The 24,029-nt window shown below is 38.9% G+C and overlaps 3 protein-coding genes across 4 annotated transcripts; 2 read left to right on the top strand and 1 right to left on the bottom strand.

The window, feature by feature from the left end:
• Positions 1-89: 89 nt before the first annotated feature.
• Positions 90-4,098, top strand: LOC114522912 (monoacylglycerol lipase ABHD2-like). The gene is made up of 8 exons (XM_028543694.1): positions 90-411; positions 743-917; positions 1,681-1,855; positions 2,153-2,336; positions 2,834-3,031; positions 3,152-3,221; positions 3,305-3,392; positions 3,797-4,098. The coding sequence occupies exons 1-8, from the start codon at positions 176-178 to the stop codon at positions 3,955-3,957; spliced, it is 1,287 nt and encodes a 428-aa protein (XP_028399495.1). The 5' UTR covers positions 90-175; the 3' UTR covers positions 3,958-4,098.
• Positions 4,099-4,433: 335 nt separating this feature from the next.
• On the bottom strand, positions 4,434-5,705 carry LOC114522913 (centrin-3-like). The gene is made up of 4 exons (XM_028543695.1): positions 5,406-5,705; positions 4,973-5,087; positions 4,672-4,863; positions 4,434-4,526 (listed from the first exon to the last, which is right to left on the bottom strand). The coding sequence occupies exons 1-4, from the start codon at positions 5,559-5,561 to the stop codon at positions 4,483-4,485; spliced, it is 507 nt and encodes a 168-aa protein (XP_028399496.1). The 5' UTR covers positions 5,562-5,705; the 3' UTR covers positions 4,434-4,482.
• A 1,875-nt stretch (positions 5,706-7,580) lies between these two features.
• LOC114522855 lies at positions 7,581-22,443 on the top strand. 2 transcript variants are annotated; one of them, XM_028543622.1, is made up of 21 exons: positions 7,581-8,140; positions 8,957-9,205; positions 9,781-9,898; positions 10,796-11,374; positions 11,615-11,867; positions 12,502-12,652; positions 13,202-13,277; positions 13,729-13,925; positions 14,389-14,527; positions 14,884-15,139; positions 15,595-15,854; positions 16,542-16,631; positions 17,120-17,179; positions 17,923-18,165; positions 18,553-18,722; positions 19,152-19,338; positions 19,585-19,694; positions 20,077-20,145; positions 20,271-20,369; positions 20,899-21,115; positions 21,397-22,443. In XM_028543622.1, exons 1-21 carry the CDS (start codon positions 7,778-7,780, stop codon positions 22,029-22,031), a joined length of 4,521 nt encoding a protein of 1,506 aa, XP_028399423.1. In that variant the 5' UTR covers positions 7,581-7,777; the 3' UTR covers positions 22,032-22,443. The 2 variants fall into 2 exon arrangements, with proteins under 2 accessions (XP_028399423.1, XP_028399424.1); XM_028543623.1 differs by lacking the exon at positions 7,581-8,140 and having other exon boundaries at positions 8,996-9,205; positions 9,836-9,898.
• Positions 22,444-24,029: the final 1,586 nt, after the last annotated feature.

Raw genomic sequence — 24,029 nt, forward strand, 5'->3', positions numbered from 1 at the left:
TTAAACGTAACTTGATTTTTAGGAACATAAAATTCCTAATAGAATTTAGGTACATTCTAAGCAGCAGGTTCAATCCCCCCCGGTTGCAAATTAGCCACGCCTATCTATCATATATATAACATATTAACATATAATTTACATCCCGCTCCCTAATCCCAACATATAACAATACTTAATGTCATTAATAATTTACTACGTCCTTCAATATTTCGCTGTTTGCTGTCTTTTTGCTTTCGATAATATGAGCGATTTATCGGTGTTATTATTCTTGATCGTAGTTGTCCTTTATGCCATTCTAAAGATATTAAATCTTGTCGTACCGGCAAAACCACCGACGTTGTTTTTTGGAAAGGGGAAACATCGAGACTTTGTTGAACAGATCGTCCAATTATGTCCAATTTTGCGAGAGAGGTTAGCGTTTGTGTGTTGTGTTGCTTCAATAATAATTCGTTTATAGTCCTCAAGCTTTAACGCCACATGTAATCCAGACTTAACTAACTTTAATTCAAAACGTAAACTTAACTTCTAGCACATCGTCACATGATGTAGGTCCATAGTACAAAATCCATTTATGACTTTAAATGTAACGGGTTGTCAAATATAATCGAAGTCACTTAGTGGAAATAAAATTCAAGTTTTATAGTGCATAAATTATGTACATTTAAAATGAGACTTGTTTCCAAAATTGTTTCGATCAGGTCATATTTGTTGTAGCATTCTGATCATACATGTCTGAATTTAGATACATTCCTCCCTTACTTTGGGGGAAAAATGGCCACTTGCACACATTGGTATTCTCCAAGTTCAGTCCCAAAATCGAATGCAAAGCAAAACGTCACCAGCATAGTGTTAAGTTGGAGGACAATTCAACTGTGATATTTGATATATTTGAACCATGTTCAGATGAGAAGTCTAAGGTATGTAACAAGTGATCAAGGATAAGCAGGAATTAAGGCAAGGCTCTGGGCAATGCTGGAATTTTATTTGGTATTATAAGTATGGGTTGAAGTGTAGGAAATATTAGTGCGAGTGAAGTCAGGGATGTAAGAGAAGGTAGTGATTTTATTCTACCATATTAATGTAAAATAAAGTTGTTTGTGCTCTACTGCTGGTAATGCATCCTGAGTGTGCCGGCAAGGAAATCCTCAGAGTGAGATAGTCTAGTTGTCAGGATCACAAAAACATAAGGAGTATTTTGCAATGAACAATGTAACCATGTTGTTAAATACAAGCTAGTGCATCATTATTCAAAAGAGCCATCTCTATCAATTTACTTGTGCCAAGTTCCTCAGTAACCAGGTTTAGCTTTGTTGTACAGCTTATACTTAACAGTTGTAACCTGATGAATTGATTCACTCCTCATATAAGATGAATTAGCAAAGTTTGTACGCTATTGCGTACCTATTCTTTTACACCGTGCTAGAACCAACTAAACTGTCATCTATGCTGTTTTTTCTAATCTCTGGTTACCACTATGCTATATGGCATTAACACACAACAGATGTGCCCACTGAACTATATAATTCCTGGAGGAACTGCAACCTCGTTTTCAGTTCTATTCTGCGTTTTACAATGACTTGCTAAATGATTTAACGTTACCGTCTAAGTTATACTAAACAATAAAATTGTGCAAGTGGAAAGGAGACTGCTGTAAATGACAGCGATGTCTTAATGTTTTAGTTCAGAAATGATTACACAATTGTCGTGGTACCCGGTATAGCGAACGATAGCAATGGAGCCTACGTTTTGTCCCTATGTCAATATGCGACCAGGCTGGGGTATCGTGTAGTTGTTCTCAATCATCTTGGAGTCCTGCCTGGTGTGAAGTTGACTTCAAAAAGAATTTTTACTTATGGTTAGTTTTTCGTGTTTAATCGTAATTCCAGTTGACGTTTGGGATGCGATTTGTCAGTTGATAAGAAGTTGAGGCTGTAACTTCTTCGTGCAGTGCAGAGATTTATAGGACTTCTGAAGATTTCGTTTAACAATGAAAAATCAAAGCGCATACAATACGGCACCAAAATGAATTTTTGAATTGCAGAAGGATTGTGTATTCTGAGTACCTTTCATAACCCATGAGAATTTCGGTGAAAAAGGGATGAGATTGTTTTGAAACGACAATCTTATGAGTTTTGTGTCACTTCTTTCACAGGCAGTACACACGAACTAGATGCGATAGTTACATTTACCGTAAACAATTATCCAAACACAAAACTACTTGGGGTTGGCTTTTCCTTGGGAGGAAACATATTGGTGAAGTACTTGGGTGAAAATGTTGAGCATCAAAAACATTTCCTTTGTGCTCTTTCTGTGTGCCAGGGCTACGATATTGTGAAGTAAGTGTACCTCTCAGTTGGGTCCTCTTCGGATATATTTGATATTGCAATTTATTACAATAATGCAATTTATTTACACCTTAAAGCCGTGGAATTTATGTGAATTGACTAAGGACTATGCCTTGGCAAATTACCACTAGGCACTAGGGGCCGGTTGTTCGAAAGGCGTTTAGCTTAAACTGTGGATAAGTTAAAAATGTAAAACCAAATTATCTATTTATTGAACAACTGAGCTGAAATATTCCGATGTAAATAGTTTAATTGTCAATGGAAGTACATATTTAATGCATAAGATGCAGGTTCAGCCATTCACAAGATCTATGAGAGTATTTTTAAACTTTGGCTTATCCACCGTTTAAGCTAAACGCCTTTCGAACAACCGGCCCCAGATTCACAGCAAATTTGATGTCGGCTGATTTGAAAACAAAATTTATATAAACGGATTTTGAAAAGAATTGTTTGCAAAAAAAACATGCCGCTATTTTCTGCGGATTTAGAGCTTGTACAGTTATGGAGGAATGGGACGGCCTTCGCCGAGGCTACAACTGGCTGATCACGCAACAGGTGAAAAAAGTAATAAAACGCCATGCGCAGGAACTACTAGGAGGATGCTCAAGCACGCCATACCAGGACTTCAAGCGAAATAAAGTTTTAAAGGCAACATTGATTAAAGATATTGATGAGCACTTTGGCAGGTTGGTAAATTTATCTCTAGGGGTTTGTTTACATGGAGCAAGTTATCCCGGCTAGGCGAGGTGAAGCATTGTGTCTTCCATACACCCTAAGAAACAATTTCCGTATTTTTACCTTTTTAGAAAAATGGCGGGGTATCAGAGTGTAGACGACTACTACAAGTACAGCAGCAGTTCAAATTATATAGACAAAGTAATGTACTTTTTTTGAAGAATGCTCGGACGTGTTTTGATGTCCATTTTATACGAGGGCTCACTGTAATACCATTCTTTCAGGTTGAAATTCCCATGTTACTGGTAAATGCCCAAGATGACCCGTTGGTACCTGAAGAATTATTGGAAACTCCGAAGAAATATGTCAGCAGTATGTATGACCGTAGCTTTATTAATTTGAAAATCTTTTATGCTCAGCAAGATTCGTTGGAAAAACATTTAACAAGTCAGGAACCTTTTACTGAGTTTTAGAATTAAAGTTTATACAGATCATGTTTATGACCGTTTGCAAACTTTTATGGGTTTAAATTATAAGTAAATTGTTTTCGAGTCTTTCTTGGGTTTGTCATACTGTGTATTTAACAAACAGTAATTTCTTCTCGTTCTCAATTGAAAATCTCCTGAGGAAAAGATTTCTCAGTCCTCTCTCCTGGATCTTTGGAAAATTAGAAACAAAATGCCCCACAGTACTGAATATGTTTCACTGCAATTCAAAGAAACCGTACTTTCCTAATTTGTCACAACTTTGTCTGTTTAATATTTGGTTGTTTTTAGGACCAAACAGCAAGGCTATATTTGTGCTTTCACAGTTCGGTGGCCATCTTGGATTTTACGAAGGTGGCTTTTTGCAACGTGCCACACAAACTTGGATTGACAAAGTTATCTTAAAATATATTGATGCAGTTTTGACAATTCAAGATAAGTCAATCTCATGATTATGTTCGGGTAGAAAATTGAGGTAAAATGTAATATTTTTGTATTTAAGGTGATATATTTTCAACAAAGGTCCTGTTAGTGTTACTAAACTAGGCTGTGTTCTAGACTATACGTAACATACATTATCAAAATTGTTTTGAAAGCTTTTATTTTGTTTAAAAATATGTACAGCTAGGGTATTAATGAATGAACAGCCTGTTAGGTGAAATAATGTTATAATACTACTAAACTAAATATATACTAGAAATGGAATACACCATTCATTAGCCTGGGATACTCCTTTTTGTAAAACAAGAAATTGCTTTCAAGAATGAGGTTTCTAAACTGATGTTGTTGAATTTGTGACTATAAATAAATGCAGGATGCATCCCTAGCATAGATTAATTAACAAATATCTAATTATACTTTAATAGAAAACTGTTTTTTGTTTTCAAAAATACTCTTTCAAAATTAGCTATAAGGATAGGTGTATGGCAAAGGCAACACTCTTGTCATGAGAGGTGATCTTTCTTTCTGAAACTTGATCATGTATCTCCGGTCATTATGGCTATGAATTCTTCTTCATTTACTGAAAGAAATTAAAAGTTTATAACATCAATATGCAAGAAGGAAAAATAGGTAGACTGTTAGGTTTATTTATTGTAAATGATTTATTGTGAGTAATTATAATTGTACCTGAACTAAAAGTTATAGAGTATTGTCTTGTAACTTACTTTCACCATCTCCATCCTTGTCAAATTCATCAATCATTGCTCGCAATTCTTCGTCCGTCATTGTTTCACCAAGTTCTCTTGCTACACGACGAAGGTTACGTAAACTTATTTTTCCACTGTCATCATCATCAAATAGTCTAAATGCCTTAAAAATTTCCTCTTGGGGATCTCTAGCAAGCATCCAATCTGTCACTATGAAAGAAATGATAAGATTACACATTTCCATGTTAAAATACATTAAAACGGCAGGCTTATACTTAACCATTTGAAATAATACATAAGAGTGAATACATGTACTTACTGACTTCATAAAAATCATCAAATGTGATCTTTCCAGTCGCTTCTTTGTCATATTCTTTCATGACTTTTAAAACATCAGCCTTTTTCACTTCAAAACCAAGAGCCCTCATCGCCACCTGATAACAGAAGTAAAATGACAGCACTTCATTGGCAATAGCTTGTCAACATAATGGACTAATTGTTACCGATAATACAATAATTTCCTAATCAATTCTATTGCCATGATCAAAATGTGACAAAATTATTGTTTATTGATTTTCAATGGTAAATATGTTGCTACAAATATTGATTATATCTATCATGTATCATAATAATGGATAATGATATTGATAAAATATATATTGATTGGCATACGTTTTGATTCTAATTATCATCAATTATATTGATTGCAAATAGGAAGCAATAACAATAACTTGTTGGTATCTCACTGCTACCTTCAACTCGTGGTAATCAATCGACTTGTCTTTATCCGTATCAAACAAATCGAAAGCCTCGCGTATTTCTTGTTTTTGTTCCTCACCAAGTTCCCGCCTTTTCGGTCGACCGCTCTTTCCCTTCGAGAAATCGGGCGCTCGTAGCGACACACTCATTGCCGATCTTAGCACAGAACAGCGGTAAAATACTAGTGTATTTCCTCCTTTATTCGCAGCGCTGAATATTTGCTTTTCTCGATAGTTTTAACGACTTTTGATCCTTGCAAACCGACGCGCTTACTATATATACTTGTTGCTACGGCCCGGTGTCTTAGTAAATTCCATCATCGAGATGGCATTTCCGACAGTTTCCGAGGCGAGACATGTTTTGGTAGAAAATACTGGGAACGAAATGGGGCATGTTAATGATGTTATGGTTATAAATTACGCCAATTATGGTTAGGCACATCGTTTGTTATATATTTTACAGCAATTATATGCTAAGACACTATTGTTATGGCGTTGCCCTCTTCGGTGTTACGACGTCTTAGTTATGGTATTTAAGGAGTTTTAACTTCATTAGAATTTAATTAAGAATATGTCACAGCTAATTAAGAGTTGATTAACGTAAAATGCCACTTTAATAAAAATTGCAGTTTAGGTATTTTCTTGTGTGGTAACTGTGGTTTTCGCGTCGCTTTGTCAAATTCTTCAAGCTATCTGACCATTTTCGGTGGGAATTTCTAAATTTCTAAAGAGTTCATGCAGAAATTTATCCATAGATTATGCAAGCCCCAGTGCAGTTGGTTTGTTAAAACACGTTCTTACTATTCTCCAACATCTGAGTTATATGTCGCATCGCAGACATTTTAAGAATTTTGATCACGAGGTTATAGCAATTTATAAAGAATCTTTTAAGAAACAATTCAAACAAAACCCGGAAATTTCCTACTGGAGAAATCCACTATTAAACAGAATGCCAGATTTTGGAATACTAAGGTTTAACCCAGGTTATACCGGCTGAACAACGGGCAATTTGGGATCGATTGAAAAACCCACTATCAATAATCAACTATCCTGAACCGGCCCCAGTTCTGGATTCTGGGGAGATTCCGGGGTTGCATTGAACTCGAGGAACAAGTTAGGATAGGTGTAGCGACGCACGGTGTAGTTTTAACATAATTTTTGCGCAAGCTTAGAAATAAAATTGTGTGTCCACAACCACAGGAAACATTTTCCACCCAAATCAATAAAATCGATATTGTATTTTACTTTGTATTTCATTTCGACCGCTAACGATTAATCGCGCGTCAATCAACTGGCGACCAGCACTTTCGAGTCGAGAAGAGGTAAGCATATGGAATAAAGATGCCGAGCTGGAGTGCTCCAAGGGCGTTCAAGCCTACACTTGCCCAAGCATGTCTCTCAGAATAATGACTAAAGTCGAAAGCAGGGCTGTAGCTAAAAGCTTCTATACGGGGGGGCCAAGGTATATTCATTTATTCATCTTATGCCCGAATGATTTCTCAGCTGAAAGAGACTCTTCCAATACGGTATGTAAACATTTATATGAATATACACTCTCTATTAAGCGGTCTACAATCACTCTCAAAAGTAGTTGGAACACTTACTATTATTAGCTAAAATCTACTATATGATGATTGCCATAAATCTTCCCAGTCCCCCCCCCTCCAATCAACGTTGGTTTTCAAATCCAAACACGTTTCCGAAGGTCCGTCTAGTTGGGACACAACATTGAAAAGGGGGCGCGGGGAATCTGGATTTGTGCTGTAAAGCAGTAATTTGGCTACCTAGGGCCGGTTGTATCAAGCCCGTTTAGCTTGAACGGTGGATAAGTTCAAAATACAAAGCAAGTCAGCCGTTTATTCAACAAGCGAACAAAATGTTTTTGACCTTAATACAAAGCTACTGTTTACAACTACATATTCATTCAGTGCATAATATTCAAGTTGACTCATTCAAGAGAGTTGTAAGAGTGTTATTCAATTTTGACTTGTTCACCTAAACGGGCTTGATACAACCGGCCCCTGTCCCGACCCTTTTGAAAATGATTGTAGTTCCGCCACTGATTGAAAAAGACCACTTTGGCCCATGTCATTAATTACCATGTAATACTATCAGCAGATAGTCATAGGTCATGGTAACATCACGAGATTTCCGGTTTTTATAGGTATAGTAGATGAAGATCGAAGGAAGTGCATAAAATCGGAATTAATACTTCCAAGAAGCGCTGTTATGGCCTACAAGAACTTGGAATATAAAGCACGTTATTTCATTTAAAGCCGGGAAGTTGATCGTTCCTGATTTTTCCTACCGCACTTTGGGCCGTTTCGAAAGTTATATACTTGAACACTTTGTGTGTTCTATGAACCATGCCGTCGAATGTTGATATTCAGGGGAGGAACAGCGAACAACTGACAGTCGAGACTGAGCCAAAAGTTGAGAAGTTAAAGCGACATCACGAGAGGCAACCGAAATTGCCTTTTCTGCCGTATGTAAAGTGCGCGGTGGCTGGTTTTCTTAGCTTATTGTTCCTAGTCTGTGGCGTGTTCAGCAAACTGTCCCTGTTGGCTGTTGCGAAATGTAGTGTTGACGACAGCGCCAAGCGGGGCAGGCGATACATCATGCTTGTTTTGATCTTAATGATACCACAATTTCTTTGCCTCGTCTCCGCAGCCTGGGGTAGTTTGGGGAAGAAGAAGTGCCCATGGCCTACGAAAAAAGCCATTTTATTCGTAAGTATTCGCACAAGGTTTGTTGCTTTGAGTATACGTATAAAATCAACAAATTGACTAATTCTTGATGGTCGCTTATGGTTGTGGGTTGCACTTCCGGCATGTTTTTTTGCAATGTTGCCGCCAACATCTAATTTTAATATATTCAAACACAGGAAGCAATACCCAAGCCATACGTGTAACCCCGTCAAAAATACAACCCGCACTACCCGAACATATTATCACATGCATGAATTTACGCCTCCCACGGGCAACGTTTAACGCGGGCAGTGGTGCAACTAGAACGATAATTAGAGCGGGGGTATTTATTCATATATTCAGTTTTCATAAGTCCGACGGATTTCTTATGTAAGTGCAATAATTTACAATAGAAATCCGTCAGGCAGAACTGAATATATGAATAAACATTCCCCCCCCCCCAATGATCGTCATGGTTTGAAGACACGACTAGAAGACATGACTAATAACTATAAGCAGTGACTATGTCTTCCTCCCAGTCTCCACCTTCCTTCCCACACTTTGCCATGAGTGTCGTTAACGTGTCAAGGTTGCTGGCGTGAACATTTCTGTGTTCAAACAAAAATGTAGATTTGCCCGAAGTCCGCCTCACAGTATTTTAAGCTTCGAGAGAAAAAAATGACGCCAGTTGAATAGGGCTTTGTGAAAGTCTAATGACCAATTTGAATACAGAAATATAACATACATCAAGACAGTTACGACTAAATAGAAACCAGGCTTAATACATTCATTGGGTCCGGCCCTTCATTTTCCTCAGCCACAATCGAAATTCATTTTATGATTATTTTGTTTCCCCAGTCTGTTGGATTCAGTCTCCTTGAAGTTATTGGTTTGTCTTTCTTCACAATGGTTGCATTAACATCGGAGCGACTCAGCGCAAGCGAATTGATTGCCGTTATGACCTGCGTTTGCGTGGCGTCGATATGGTGGCAAACATTGAAGTCGCATCAAAGAGAAGTGCTGAACTCCGCTGTGAGAAGATCGTTGTCTATTGTCTGCGGAGTGCTGCAGCTGGGTGCTTTTGCTGTTCTGATTTTTGTGACGAATGTGAGTATCTTTTAACGACGCAGCAAAAGCGGTGTACCAACAATACGCAAGAATTTTGTAAACAGGCTCGTAGCTTGGTTGTATGGCTAGTGTTTGTGAGTTGGTTGATGAATTGGTTGGTGAGTTGGTTGGTTGGTGAGCTGGTTAGTTAGTGAGTTGGTTGGTTGGTGAGCTGGGTGGTTGGTGAGCTGGTTAGTTAGTGAGCTGGTTGGTTGGTGAGCTGGGTGGTTGGGGAGCTGGTTAGTTAGTGATTGGTGAGTTGGGTGGTTGGTGAGCTGGTTGGTTGGTGAGCTGGTTAGTTAGTGCGCTGTTTGGTTGGTGAGCTGGTATGTTGGTGAGATGCTTTGTTGGTGAGCTGTTTGTTTGGTGAGCTGGTATGTTGGTGAAGTGGTTGTTTGTTGGTTGGTTAGTTTGTTTGTAAGTTAGTTGGTTGGTTGGTCGGTGAGTTGATAAGTTCAATGGTGAGTTGATTGGTGAGTTGGATGGTGAGATGAAAGGTTGGTTGGTGGCTGTTCATTCAGTTCAGTTCTGACTCGTCTCTCTTCAGATTATTTCTCTATCATTTTACTTTCAAGGACCTACGAGCTAAAGACTTCGGATACTGCCTTATTCCACTACTCTTCATCTCAGTAGCCTGGTTACCGAAGATAAGAAAAATCCAATCTCAACCCAGAGCAAGTCCAATGGGTTTAGGTAAAATACCTTTTTTATATCACTAAACCTCAAGTTCACAAATTTAACAACCACCTGTTTTGACAAAGCTTAGGGTATACAGGACCACGTTCAATATATATCGTAACTCCAATTTAGTTGAATAATTGCAGAATATAAAACTATATGTGCTAGAGACACATTGTCTTGACGAACTTAAGACAGTTTATCTGGCTGTGTACAAGAGCTGGCTAACACAAACAGGTCATCCATCAATACGAACTATCGAATTTCGTATTTTAAGCCCGTTTTCCACTGGGCGAATTTGTTCGTGCGACGCGAAGCGAAATCCGAAATTCGGAATCGTGATTGGTCAGCCAAAAAAGTTCGTTGCGAAAAGTGTTTACGCTAGCCAATCACGTTGAAGAACTTGTAGTTCGCGCGATTAAATTCGCCCAATGGAAAACGGGCTTTACGTGACAACATCTTTTACCGACTGAATCTTTTCCTGGCGCGATGAGCCGTCCCAATATTTAGTTACATTCAAAACTATACATATATATTCAGGATATTTTCCCTCAAGATATACCTATTCAGTTCAATTTTTCTTTCGTTATGTAATAAATAATAGCTCAATTGGACAAAGAAAAAGATAGTTCGTTTGAAAATCCGTGCGTGCATCCACTTCGATAAAACCTTTTTTTTATTCAAAAGGACTCACTATTTTCGATACGAAATTAAGTTTAGAAATCCTAATTGTACCAAACAAGACTGCATGGGTTTATTCTTTCAATGAACTTGTATTTTTACCATGAGCAATCGGCACATTAATTCCGATTTCCGAAAAATGCCTTCGATGTTAGTGGCTGCATTTTTCGAACGCCGTGTGCCTCGAAAGCTTCGTATATAGCTAGCTAAATAAAGTGTTTTCTCATTCAGAGGATGAAAATAGCAACATTAATGAAGATATTCTGGAGAGTGAAGACCTTATGGCGCATCCTGGACAATTTCTGCGTTTAAAAACAGCCCGGAAGAGAGCGACGATGATAAGCGAATTTGTGAAGCTCCTCGCAACACCATTCATTACCTATTTGGTGACGTGGTTGTTTCACGATGTAGAGGGATTCGATCTTTTGGGCGGTTTCAAATATCTGGGCGAAATGCACGATCAAGTATTCGCCTATTTCCTGACAAACATTTTCATCAGTTTTCTCGGCTACATTCTTGGTATTATCGCCTGCTCGATGGCCTTACAGAAAATCAGTTTTGCTTTCCCGATCACCTTAATGACGCCTATAAGTTTTTTCATTGCTCTCGGCTGCGAAAAGATATGGTCATATGATTGGCTATTCGATCACAAACCACCGCCAGTTAGCGACAGACAACTAATTGTGGCTTGCTGTGTGTGCTGTGCCGCATTTGTAGGGCAGTTCGCATCCACGACATACTACATCTGGCGATCTCAAGATTTCATTATGGCAAAAGAAAGTCAGTTGTTTTGGGTACCCACCTATAATGGTATGATCATTGCTTCTTATGCGTGTTTCTGGGGAGAGGGGTGAGGCACTGGGGCCCATAGAATTTCGCAAAAGAAAATTAGCGCTCGAAAATTTCCGCTCCAATTTTTAAATCAAGTTTTTTTTATTTTATAAACTGTTTCCATCCCATAAATTCTAACGCTGGTATTATATAATAACGACGTTCAGTACCCGCAGTTGGTTAATATTTGTTGTACAATTTCTCCTTTTTTTTTCAAAGCTGTCCTCCTAGAACAGAGCCTGCTCTTAAATCGTAAAAACGAAATGACAGACGAATATTTCGTGAACCAAAACAAACTAGCGAAGGACAGCTGTATTTTCATCTGCACGACAATGTACCACGAAGCTGACTACGAAATGGAACAATTGCTACATTCCATACGTCGTGTCGACATCGCCAGGCAGCGAAGTATGAGAAGAATCGAATCACATATCTGGTTCGATGGCGCCGTTAAAAGAAATACCCTCAACAGGTATAAGGCCCGGTTCACATGCACTGTCAAATTTTCTGTGCTCAAAATTGGTATTTTCAAACGGCAGATCCTTATTTTCAAAGTATTTGTGTTAGAAATATTCAAAGGAACTAAAACAGGGAACTTTACCACTGAGTTACTTCATCGTGATTCTCACTCGCTGCAAAACATTTGGGATTTGCCAATGCAAATTCTCAACTGAACACAGGAACTTTGACAGTCTAAACCGGGCAAAAGCACTAAGACCAGGACCTCTAAACTAAATTTAAATTGAATTAAACTGGATTAAACTGGATTGAACTCAATGATTCAAGTTAAATTTAACTGAGCTGAGATCAGCAGGGCTGAACTGAACTACTCTGAACTGCTCCGAACTGCTCTGAACTGCTCTGAACTGGTGGTCTGAAGTCAACGGGTCTAAACAGTTCAACCACACTTAACTGAACTCAGTTAAATTCGACTCAGCTGGCCTGCTGGTGAATGTGCTTCTGATAATCCCCCCAATGGAATGTGCTTAATCTTCTAGGGAACATCACCATCGCTACCCCGGACAAAATCTCAATGTTCGTAGAAACAAAGTACAATTTTGTACTTTTCACGCGCTTTATGCTAATTTGATAACCCATGTTACTAGTTACGTTCTCCAACTGATATCTCTGGTGAACAAGACACTCAATGTAAAAGTTGGCGCTTGTACAAAATTGGAAACACCTTATGGCATGGAGCTAAGGTGGCGCCTACCAGGTGGCATGAATTTTCACATTCATTTAAAAGACAATGTTAAGGTAAAACTATATTCTCAACCCCTTTCGTCTTTCGTAAATCAATATAACCCTTTTGCTATATACTGGGTGTCCCAGAAAAAAGTACTCCGGTTTGATTAGTAATAGCTTCTAAACTAGCTAAGCTATTAAACTGAAATAACTTTCACTAGATAGAGGGAAGACTAACTTAGATTTTGATATATTACAGTTGTATTTTACTTTAAAATTTACGGAGATATCAATGTTCAAAATTGGTAGCATATTTCTGGATGTGTCTAAATTATGCAAAAAACGCCGTATCAAATGTTAATCAATATAATTTTGACACATCCAGAAATATGCTACCAATTTTGAACATTGATATCTCCGTAAATTTTAAAGTAAAATACAACTGTAATATATCAAAATCTAAGTTAGTCTTCCCTCTATCTAGTGAAAGTTATTTCAGTTTAATAGCTTAGCTAGTTTAGAAGCTATTATGAATCAAACCGGAGTACTTTTTTCTGGGACACCCAGTATTTGCCCCCAAATAATATACCTCTTTTATAAGTTCCAACTTTTGTTTTTCAGGTGAAAAACAAGAAACGATGGAGTCAAGTCATGTACATGTCTTACGTTCTGGATTTCAGAATGAAACAACTGAATGGTAAATAGATGACTTAGGCTATGCAAAGAATTTTGATCCGAGCAAAAAAGAGAAGGAAGAGCATCTTTAAAACAGTGCAGATGCAAAGTTTAGTTGCAAAGCGTGAAAAATAGCCCTGTAAAGTTCACTAATTTTTTGTATATTTGTATTGCGCAGGAAGAGATAAAACTCTTTCAGCCTAAAAGTGGCTATTTTAACCGTGCATAGGTATATGCATGTTTTCAAATTTTTATGAACTTTATGATTGTTCAATTTTCAAATTTCAAAGTTTCAAACTTTATGAACTTTGCGGCGCTATATTCCTCATATTTTACAAATTTTCGCAAGCAAAGATAGCACCTTTTTTCCTTCTACGATATTCTTTCTGACTGTTCAGCTTTCAAATTTCAGAGATTTTCCTTTCTCGTTCAACCGTGGTTTTTGGCCTAAAACTTTCCTCGTACTTATTTAGCCCTTGAAGATGACACATACATCCTCACGACAGACGCGGACATTCGATTTGACGTGGACTCGGTCGAGGCCCTCCTGGATTTGTTGATGCGTGATCCCAACGTCGGCGCCGTGTGTGGTCGAACACATCCCTTGGGGCATGGGCCAATGGTCTGGTATCAAATGTTTGATTACGCAATCGGTCATTGGCTACAGAAGGTATAATATGTAATGCGAGAGTGTCCTGGGTAACATCTCGTGCATGGTGCATCATACATCACATGTCGACGTGCGTTGATAAGACTCGTTTACACTTGCGATTTTTACTGCGATTTTCTTCTTTTGATAGATGTGAACGAGTAATTAGTCACGAATGTTAACTAAATCACTCGTTCTGTCGTTCACATCCTTCAAAAGAAGATCACACCATAAAATCGCACCAAAAATCGCAAGTGTGAACAAGCCTATACAGAGTTAGAATCGAACTGGGATATAGTTTGTAGACGATTCTCCTGTTGTACTGAATGTTGTTATGTTGTACTAGAAAAATTGATTCGTACTGGGTTACAGTAAAAGCTGGAGAGAGCCTAAGATTAATAAAAATGGAACTAAACTTTAGAAGTGTAAACTTCCTAGTTGATAACATTGTCTATGCAAACGGCCTATTCCTTTTTGTTTTAAGGTAGCCAATCATGTTTTGGGTTCGGTCCTCTGCTGTCCGGGATGCTTCAGCGTGTATAGAGCTAAGGCTTTGAGGGATGTCTTGTCCTTGTATTCATCTTCTGCAGATCGTGCTATTGATTTTCTCACCAAGGATATGGGTAAGTTGCGGGCAATCCACTAACCCCATCGTGCATGCAGTTTCTGCATGTATAATACGATCAATACCATGGTAACTCGACAAAGTTATCAAAGTTTGATGAAAGGGGTATATAAAGATCAGGGGAGACGGAACCACGGGCTCAGCTTCTCCCCATTGCCCTTTGTTTACGGGAACGAGTGGAGACAGCCCTGTGCTGAAACTCTTACCCAACCGCCCTAAACTGCTCCCGGCGCCTCTGACAAAGATTGTTTTGCGAAAGTTTTATTTTCAAACGGTGTACCCACCATGGCACAAGTGTCATGTTCAGGAATTCTTTGATCGCACCATGCTCTAGTACTTTTATTGTTACTCTAGGCGAAGACCGCTGGTTGTGCACTCTGCTGGTTCAGGCTGGATGGCGTCTGGAGTACTGCGCAGCCGCAGAGAACTTCACGTACGTTCCTGACGACTTTGACGAGTTCTTCAAACAACGGCGTCGGTGGATCCCATCGACCCTTGCGAACTTAGCGTTGCTGATCAGTGAATCGGACATCACCACAAAGAACAACGATTCGATGTCGTTCCCATTCATCTTGTATCAAGCTGCTAATGTATTTGCGACCCTTATCAGGTTAGTAGAGTGCCTTAACAGTACCCAGAATAGATTGCGCTTACTCTGTGCCTGCGACACCGTGAAAATGGCGTGCGTGGTTATGGCGTAATCACAGCCATATATGGACATACCACGCCATATCCACGCCATTTTCGGGACGTGTTTTAGGCGTCACGTCGTGTTTGCTAAATAAGGGAGATTTAGCATAAGGACGTGAACGGCAAAGACGACGTGAAAATGGTGAATAAATGGCGTGATGCGCCCAAATATGGACATGCCACGCCATTTACTCGCCATTTTCATGTCGTATTTGACGTTCACGTCCTCATGCTAATTCTCCCTAATTTCTCTGTTACGACAACCGAGTAGATTCATGGAACACGCGCGAGCGCCACAAGAACGAAAACGCGATTTTAGTCGAATAAATAACACTCGTTTCTTAGCTGCCTGTCGTACGTCTTTTATATTTTCAGTCCAGCGACAGTTATCCTTATCATGGTCGGTGGCTTGCAATATGGCTGGAAATCGGACCCAACTGCTTCGTTAGTTATTTTGCTGATCATTACCTTCGGCTATGGATTATTGTGTTTATACACGTCTCAGGACTTTCAGCTGTTGGCAGCGAGAGTCTTAACGTTAATTTTCTCGTTAATTATGAGTGCTGCATTTATTGGCGTCCTAATAATTTTGGTTGCGAGTCCCGAAGGAGAGTCAAAACCTACCAGTAAGCCAGGTATTGCCACTGATCAAATGACGGGAAACTTTATTGCCCAACCCTCTCCCTCCCCGCTCGCTCGGGGGGGGGGGAGTGGGGGTTATTATATTGGGTTACTGGAGTTTTTTAGAAAGTTAAAGAGGCGTTAAATCTAATGTAGTAGGTAATAGACAGTAAGGTTTTCAGTAAAATAGTTGCTCATTTATCGAGAAAGGGCTCTTTCCAGTCTTCAAAATATTCGCTCGTGCATGTCTTATTAATATTAAGGATCAAGGATCTTAATAATAATGATAATTAAGGATCCCTAATCCTTAATTAATGAAGGATCCTTAATTAATAGATCGATCTAATATTTGGATTCCAGTCTCAGAGTTTACTCTATGTTACTCGGGGTTTAGTAAACTTTTGTGATCTCCGGCTTTGCCTAGACACGCGATAGTCCTTTTGGGCAGCTTTAACACGAGGACGTGAACGTCATCTAAGAGGACGTGAAAATGGCGAACAAATGGCGAACAAATGGCGTGACGTTTCCATATATGGACATTCACGCAATCTTTGACGTTATCGTCCTCACGGTAAATCTGCCTTTCTATCCAAGGGAGCAGGTCCGGGCACTCCATAATCCATTGTGAGGAGTATTCTGATGGTTATACAAGGATAATTGTAATGAAGTAAATGTTAACTGTTCATTTCTCCTTTCTTTAGCAACAACATCCTATCCTCCTCTTCGGCCGACAAGAAATAAGACGAAACTGGAAGGAAATCAGTTTGCCTTACCTACACGATTCAATCAAGGTTATGGAAATTTTATTTGTCGTATTGCTAGACATTAAGCCCCCGTTACACAATTCTTACTAAGTGCAATGGTCCTCAGGGGCTGGTTGTTTAGAAGCCGGTTAGCTTAACCCTGGTTTAAACCGATGCTTTACGTTTTACAAAGTTGAATCTTTTTTCATAAATATTTTCTGGACCGATATAAAAGTGGTATTTTCCGGCTCAAGTTTTAAAACGAACAGTGTTTCAGAACACATAAACTAAACCCCAGGGTTAGCGCTAACCTAGCTTTGAACAACTTGGGCCGGTTGTTCGAAAGGCGTTTAGCTTAAACGGCGGATAAGCCCAAGTTTAAAAATACTCTCATACATCTTGTGAATGACTGAACCTACATCTTATGCATTCAATATGTGCTTCCATTGACATGCAATTAAACTATTTACATCGAAATATTTCTACGCTATTCATACGCTTAAAAATAAGTTTTGCATTCACACTTTGTTTTACAGATCTTTTCATTCTTTCAAAGAAACACGGGAAGCTGTTATTTAGAAAACCTGAGTTTTTTGGTATGATATGCCGGAGAAACTTTTACCTTAGTCTTTGATGATAAATTAGTACGTCTGGTTCAAAAGAACCCTTCGTATTAATTAGTATTACTTTTTGATTTATCTTCAAGACGTGTTTATTAAACAATCCTTGCCTGCCGGTTGGAAAAATAATTAACAGTTATTCTGCGAACTCGAGTCGCAGCTATATGAGCTGATAGCAGAGCTGAGCTGAGCAGAATAACTGTTTTATTATATACACAAACCTTGTCGCCTTTCGGTGCATTTTGGTGTGCAATATTATCAACTAAAGCTTGGATTTATATTTCACTCAACTCCCCAAATCTTTCAGCCATTTTGTTTACTTTCTCTACTAGACAGATATGAGCTAATATCTGTCTAGTAACCAACCAATGAAATTGCAGCATACCTCATATCTGGGACTTGTGTATATAATAATTGAAGTTATTAGGCAAGTGCATAAAACTTATCTAAAATAACCTTTCAAAATAGCAGTTAGTTATAATGGCGATTTCGTAAAGCTATCGTTATTTTTTGCATGCCGAGAGCCGCTTTTTATAGCAGTTTTCAACGCAATAAGGACGCCATATGAAAACAGTCTTGCGTTCAAATTGAGGAAGATGAAATATCATGCATTCTGAGTGTAGACATTTTGAGAAAATTTTACATTTCAACTGTGGCCTTGAAATAACTTTTGTGTTGTGGTTTGCTTTGGCGACTTATACCGTTTGTTTGTTTTACAGCCAGCAAGAACAACTCAAACGGTACCAATCCCAAACACAAAAAGGAAGAAAGTGTTTTTTATGATTTTCCCGTTTCTTCGTGGTATTTTTTTGGGCTTCTCGCCGTCTTCTTTATTACGGCAGCATGCCATCCGACCGAAATAGGGTGTTTAGTTCATGGGGTCTGGTACCTGCTCTGTCTTCCTTCTGGATATCTATTCCTCATTGTATATTCCATATGTAATCTCACAGATCGGTCTTGGGGTAAGTTATCTATTTTGTGGTGAACAGATTTGCTTTGAGAAACGGCGTGTTGATATTGACCTGGGACCGGTTGTATCAGGTTCGTTTAGCTTAAACGGTGGATAAGTCAAAATTAAATAACACTCTCACATCTCTCTTGAATGAGTCAATTTGAATATTATGCACTGAAAATGTAGTTGTAAACACATTAAGTTTGCTTGTTGAATAAAACGATAGATTTGCTTTCTATTTTGAACTTATCCACCGTTTAAGCTAAACGGGCTTGAAACAACCGGCCCCTGACTCTAAGAAAGACTTTGGGTTACCTAGGGGTTGTGAGGCATTGTTTTGTGTTGTGTAATATCCTTTTCTAATGAGAGTTGAAATAGCGATGTTGTTTATCTCTAGGGACACGGGAAAACAAGGTGAAAACAGCCAACGACGAATCGCTAACGAAAATTATCACGGATAAATTGAAATGGTTGTGTCGAGGCTGTAAGGATCCCGTGCAAGAACCAGCAGCACAACCAATTCCGCCTGTTAATGATATAAACAGTAACGATGAATCGTCAACAGAGGTGAGTAGAAGAACCAGTTTGACCTGCTGTAGAGGAGAAGAGGTATACAAATGGTTACAGATCTTCTAATAAGATCTCTTACACGTGAGAGCATTTGTAACAAATTGCTCTTTCCCATCTAGCTATGAATATACAATTACTTAATGCATGGTTTCCGTGTTTGGATGATCTAATCCAAACACGCGGGAATGTTGCGGGATTTAAGAAAAGCGGCGAATTGTTTTATAAAATAACCACGACGAGGCCTGAATTTAAATTTAAATTCTTTAAAAACTTTAAATTTCCGTGTTTGGATGGCCTGATTCAAACACGGGCTTCGACAAATCAAAACACGCGTTATATATATACATGTTATTTTATAAAAGAATTTTCCACCAAAAATCGCAAAACGTTCCTTACAAACTATCCATGCATATATATCTACCGCAGTCCGACAATCCACCTCCTCCGAAATCGAAAGGTGAAGAGAAAGAAGGGGACATCGAGGACGATGAAACGACGAGCGCTGAGAGTGGCGAAAGCAGTTCATCTTTACTGCATTCTCCTTATTCTCCTTCTTCGCACAAACCAATGAAATCCGCGTTGAAGAAAATCTCACGACCTGCGAGCCCAGCAGGTATGTATAAATTATATTCGGAGTTCCGAGTAGGCAATGTTCAGGGGCGCCAGAACCACGCGGGAAGCGGCGACAGCCACCCCCACTGTCCCCTTCTCGCGGAGGCAGCCCTATGCCCTTTACCATCGTATAAAAATACCATACATTCAGGGCTACAATCATGATATGTACCTTTCTCTAAGACAATATACCTGAAGATGTGACGTTTTCAAACCTATCAATCTGTTCTGTATCTTTGTTTTCCAGCATTCCGTTTTCCTGGCGAAGATGGTAAAAGGAGTGTTCATTTCCAAGCGAAACTGCCAACATTCAAGACGCATATCTTAGCATCCGAGTGGCTCGACGGTAAAATGAAAGTAAGTACGTTCTGAAAATCAGTCTTACAGGGGTTATTCACACGAATCCGCTTAGCCAGGATTCAACAAAGCCTAAGATGACTTCGAAGTATTGAAATGAGCATACAACATGATTCTAGCAGTGATTTAGTCATCCTAACAAAGGTATGTTCTTGTTTGGTTTCATAAAGACTCATTTCAATACCTCAAAATTATCTCACGCGTCGTTTAAACAGCTCTTTTTAAAATGCTCCAGTCTAATTTCGGCCTTTTTTCCGCTCCATGTTTTCGTGGGGTTGCGTATCAGCGGAAACAAGAGGGAATTTCGTTTTAGACCAATTATCAAATTGGTTTCGCTGCTGTTTAACATTTCCTTATTCTCTTTTTTACTCTCGCTACAAAGCAATACATACCTAACTTTGAAGAAAATGGATATGACGATACCAGTTTTATCTCCGGGATGACGGAACAGGTTGGTCCACGAATTGATTTATGTTACTAAAATTCACACGGGTTATTGTGATCATGTATATCATACTCATTTAGTTCGTATTTTAAGAAGAAATTTAAAAGAAACTGTTATATTTTTGTCTATAGGAACTTAAGGATATTGGAATCGAGACACGAGGACATCGCAAAAAACTCTTACGTGAGATTGAACAACTGCCTGTCGTCGAGTTAGACAACAATGTTCCGGTAATTATTTACTCAATAATTAGCTGTGAGATCCGGCGCACAGAGGAATATATGTATTCTTCCTCTGTGCCCAGGACCCGGTCAGGTGATCTGGAATGACGGGATAGGACTGGGGCTAGTTGTCGGTTGAATATATCTTCAAATATACTTTAATTCAGTTTCAAATTTAAGTCAGAGCTATAGTTTCTTATAACTGCACATAATCACAAAATATCGACTAATTTCATAGAAAAACTCTTGCGTCTTTTGAAGTAAATAAAATCTGACTGGCCATAGCCGAAAAAGAGTGAATTAACAAATCTCAGGTTTACATTAACCGTCCAAAGTTCAAAGGCACTGGGCGAGGCCACTGAGACGGGTAGCGGGGTTTTCCCCGAGTCCCATGCTTAAGCGGGTACACCACATAATGAGGGGTGACGTTGGGTCTTCAAATTTCTCTACAAGGAAGTTTCAAATCTTCCCGTCGAGGAAAGTTGCCCAATCACGATAGTGCATGAGCCTTACCACAGTATTTGTTGTCTATTTTCAGGACAACGTTGACATTTGGTTAACAGATCTGGGTCTCCACGAGTACTGGTTGAACTTCAAGAGGAACAGTTATGACAATCCGAAAGCATTGGAGGATCTGAAAGTTATGAATCAATCCGACCTGAATACACTCCTTAACGATGATTTTGAGATTTGGAAAAGTGGGCACGTCAAGAAATTGACACTGGCTATTCGCAGGCTCCAGTATCCGAGTGCAAGTACGCATGTCCACCATTTTGAGTTTTGACACCCCCCTTGCTTTTGTGAAATTAGTCTTAAAGTCGGTCTGGAAACCTGTATGAGACCAAGAAAGGCGGTCCGGGAACTCATTTGAGACGAAATTATAATAGCAGGCTTTTCCTATCAAATACAAACGCGTACAAAAGTCGGTCCCAGTACGTGGGCCCCACCCCCACCCCCACACAGATAAATTTTGTAATACTGTGCCCCTGCCTATTCGGTGGTATTTTCGACGTGCTTGATATTTCTTACTTTTTAGTTGAACGAAAGATTCGTGAGGCAAGGTTAACTTTGAACAGGGTACCTTTGAGATCCCTCAAAGACGATAATGATGGCATTGAGCACGAGTTCTGGACGAGACTCCGCGAACTTCGCCTTCTACCCGAATCCAAAGCGTTCGGGCAGTACTCGGAGCTTGCCGACAAACTCGCCGAGCTGCGTAATTCCGTCGTGGTGTGCTTGGTGGTCGCAAATCTGGTATGGATAATTTTAATATTCACATTGACACTAAGGACCCAACTTAATGTTGCCGACACCAATCCACTAGGTCTTGGTTTTCTAATTGTTTTTGGCGTCATACTTGTGATTCAGTTTATAACGATGCTTTGGCATCGAGTGTCGACCGTGTTGCATTTCGTAGCGCGGGCGCCATTCCGCGCAGGCGAGGCCAGCCTAAAGGGCTGGGCGTTTGACGATGACGACCTTCCCCCAGCGCCCAGCGATGAAGAGCTGCGCAAAATTCGCGCGAAGAGGATACGGCAAAGCAAAAAATGGCGATCACAGGAATCACTTCTGAAAAGTGGAGAACACACACCGCTGCTGAGTAATTCAAGACTCGGTTCAACCTACAGTGACGTCTCATCGTCAAGATCTAAAAGTCCACATCCGGTTTGAATACTGGGATCAGTGCACCACTGATATGAGAGAAAAACTGGATAGTCCATCACACGATCCATCGTGAACATAGAAACCAATGTTGACATTAAATTTTTTCAAATTGAGAAATAATTCAAGGTGCATGCTTGTTTTAAATTATTATTTTAAACTCTTGCCAACGTATTTAATAAATCGTAGTCAACTCCAAAATACACAATTCTGATTGGCCGATTCTGTCACTCTAACTACAGAATGTATCAAAAAAGTGCAAACACATGTCAGTGCTAATAGGCTGCTTCTTGTTTTTTTTCAAATTGTAATAGAAAATTCAAATATTCTAGAAAAGTGCTAATTAGAAGATTTAAATTAGAAATTAGATATTTTATGATATTTCTACGAAATTTTATTCTAGCTTCTATAGAGGAATCACAAAAATAAATGCATTGTAATTATAATTGTTTTGTGTCTGTTTACGGTTAAACTATAGTTTAAATCTGTGTCGCAGGGAACAAGAAGTAAGAAATTAGGGCTGTGTTTTACCAATATGTCTGTTAGGTTTTGCCGCTACAATTATTCCTAGCTTAGAATGGAGCAAAGTAACAAATTTACACGTGTGAGATTCCGAAATGTTACAAAAGTATTCCGAACAGCAGTGTAACAAAAATTCATTGTTGCAAATCATGCATAATTAGTATAAAGAATGTAAATTGTAACAAGCGTGGTGAAATTTTTTCGCACAAAAAACATCATTGTGCCAAAAGAGTTTCTTAAAAAAATGAATGTTTTCCAGAAAAATTGACTAAGAACTTTACGACTTTACGAAAAATTGACTAAGAACGTAATAAAATGGGTGAAAAATAATCAAAACCTTAACAAAACCAGCATGCTTTTAATAATATTACATAAGTCTTTTCGGTGAGATAAAAAACTATTTTTATTACGTTGCATTTTTGATATGGCATATACCTTTAATATCTTTACAGTTTTCTAGGTAACATTGCACATACGAGTGAATTTTATGAAGTTCATAGTACACTTGATATTTACAAGAATGATATCCAGGACGATCATAATTTAGGAGCTTTACAGAAAGCATTTTCTTTTTGTTCCTGCTTCTATAATTCACGCATTTATGTCTGTTTTAATATATTAGGTATGTATGGTTACTTTAGACATGTTGAGTACCCTGGGTGCAAGACATTCTTCAATGTAAAGAACAAAATTATTTGGCAACAGTCAGCAGGCTATGTCTCTGGGAACAGTGCATTTGAAGTATGAAGATCCATAGCAGAAAACCTTGTGGTTGACATAAAAGGGCCTGACATCTAGGGAACAGGTAGCCCCCAATTGGATGCGAATCGCCCTGCCAGGCAACTCCCTATACTGTGGTTTAAGCCCTGTTTACACTACACTCAATTTTTTTGCTAAAATTGGCTAAAATGGTTACCCATGCCCATTTCACCTGTGCTCAGCCTTTGCTTTGGTAGCTTGAACACTAATAAAATTGGGCATGGGTACCAATTTAGCTATGCTGTGCCAAAAAAATTAACTGTAATATAAACAGGGCTTTAATGAAGTTAGATGCAGTTACTTCTGCAACCGTGGGATAACCTCGAGAACCCCACGCGAACTAATGTGTTATGATGTACAAAATATTAAATTAATATGAATTATCAGTTATTAACTGAACAGTGAACAACACAGTACTAGTACTGCACATTTTAGAAGCGAAATGCCTCCAAGCTTGATAACATGAAATCCATGACTGTTCAAACAATTAAAAGGCATTAAAACGCGTCACAACACACACAGCTGGTCGCATATCGAAAACGTCTTCAAAATTTGGATAACTTTGTGTGAAGTGTCAGTACCATATATATAATTGTGAAATATTAATCCAACTTTACATAACGGCACACGATTTTTCGTCTGGACTTTTCGGTTCATCTGCCTTATTATGTGGAGGCCGTGTAGTGTCTTTGCTTTCTCTTTCGTTTGATAGTCCATATTTGGCTC

The sequence above is a fragment of the Dendronephthya gigantea genome, unplaced genomic scaffold (genome assembly GCF_004324835.1).
Source record: "Dendronephthya gigantea isolate DGI-Jeju-01 unplaced genomic scaffold, DenGig_1.0 000024F, whole genome shotgun sequence".
Taxonomy (NCBI): domain Eukaryota; kingdom Metazoa; phylum Cnidaria; class Anthozoa; order Malacalcyonacea; family Nephtheidae; genus Dendronephthya; species Dendronephthya gigantea.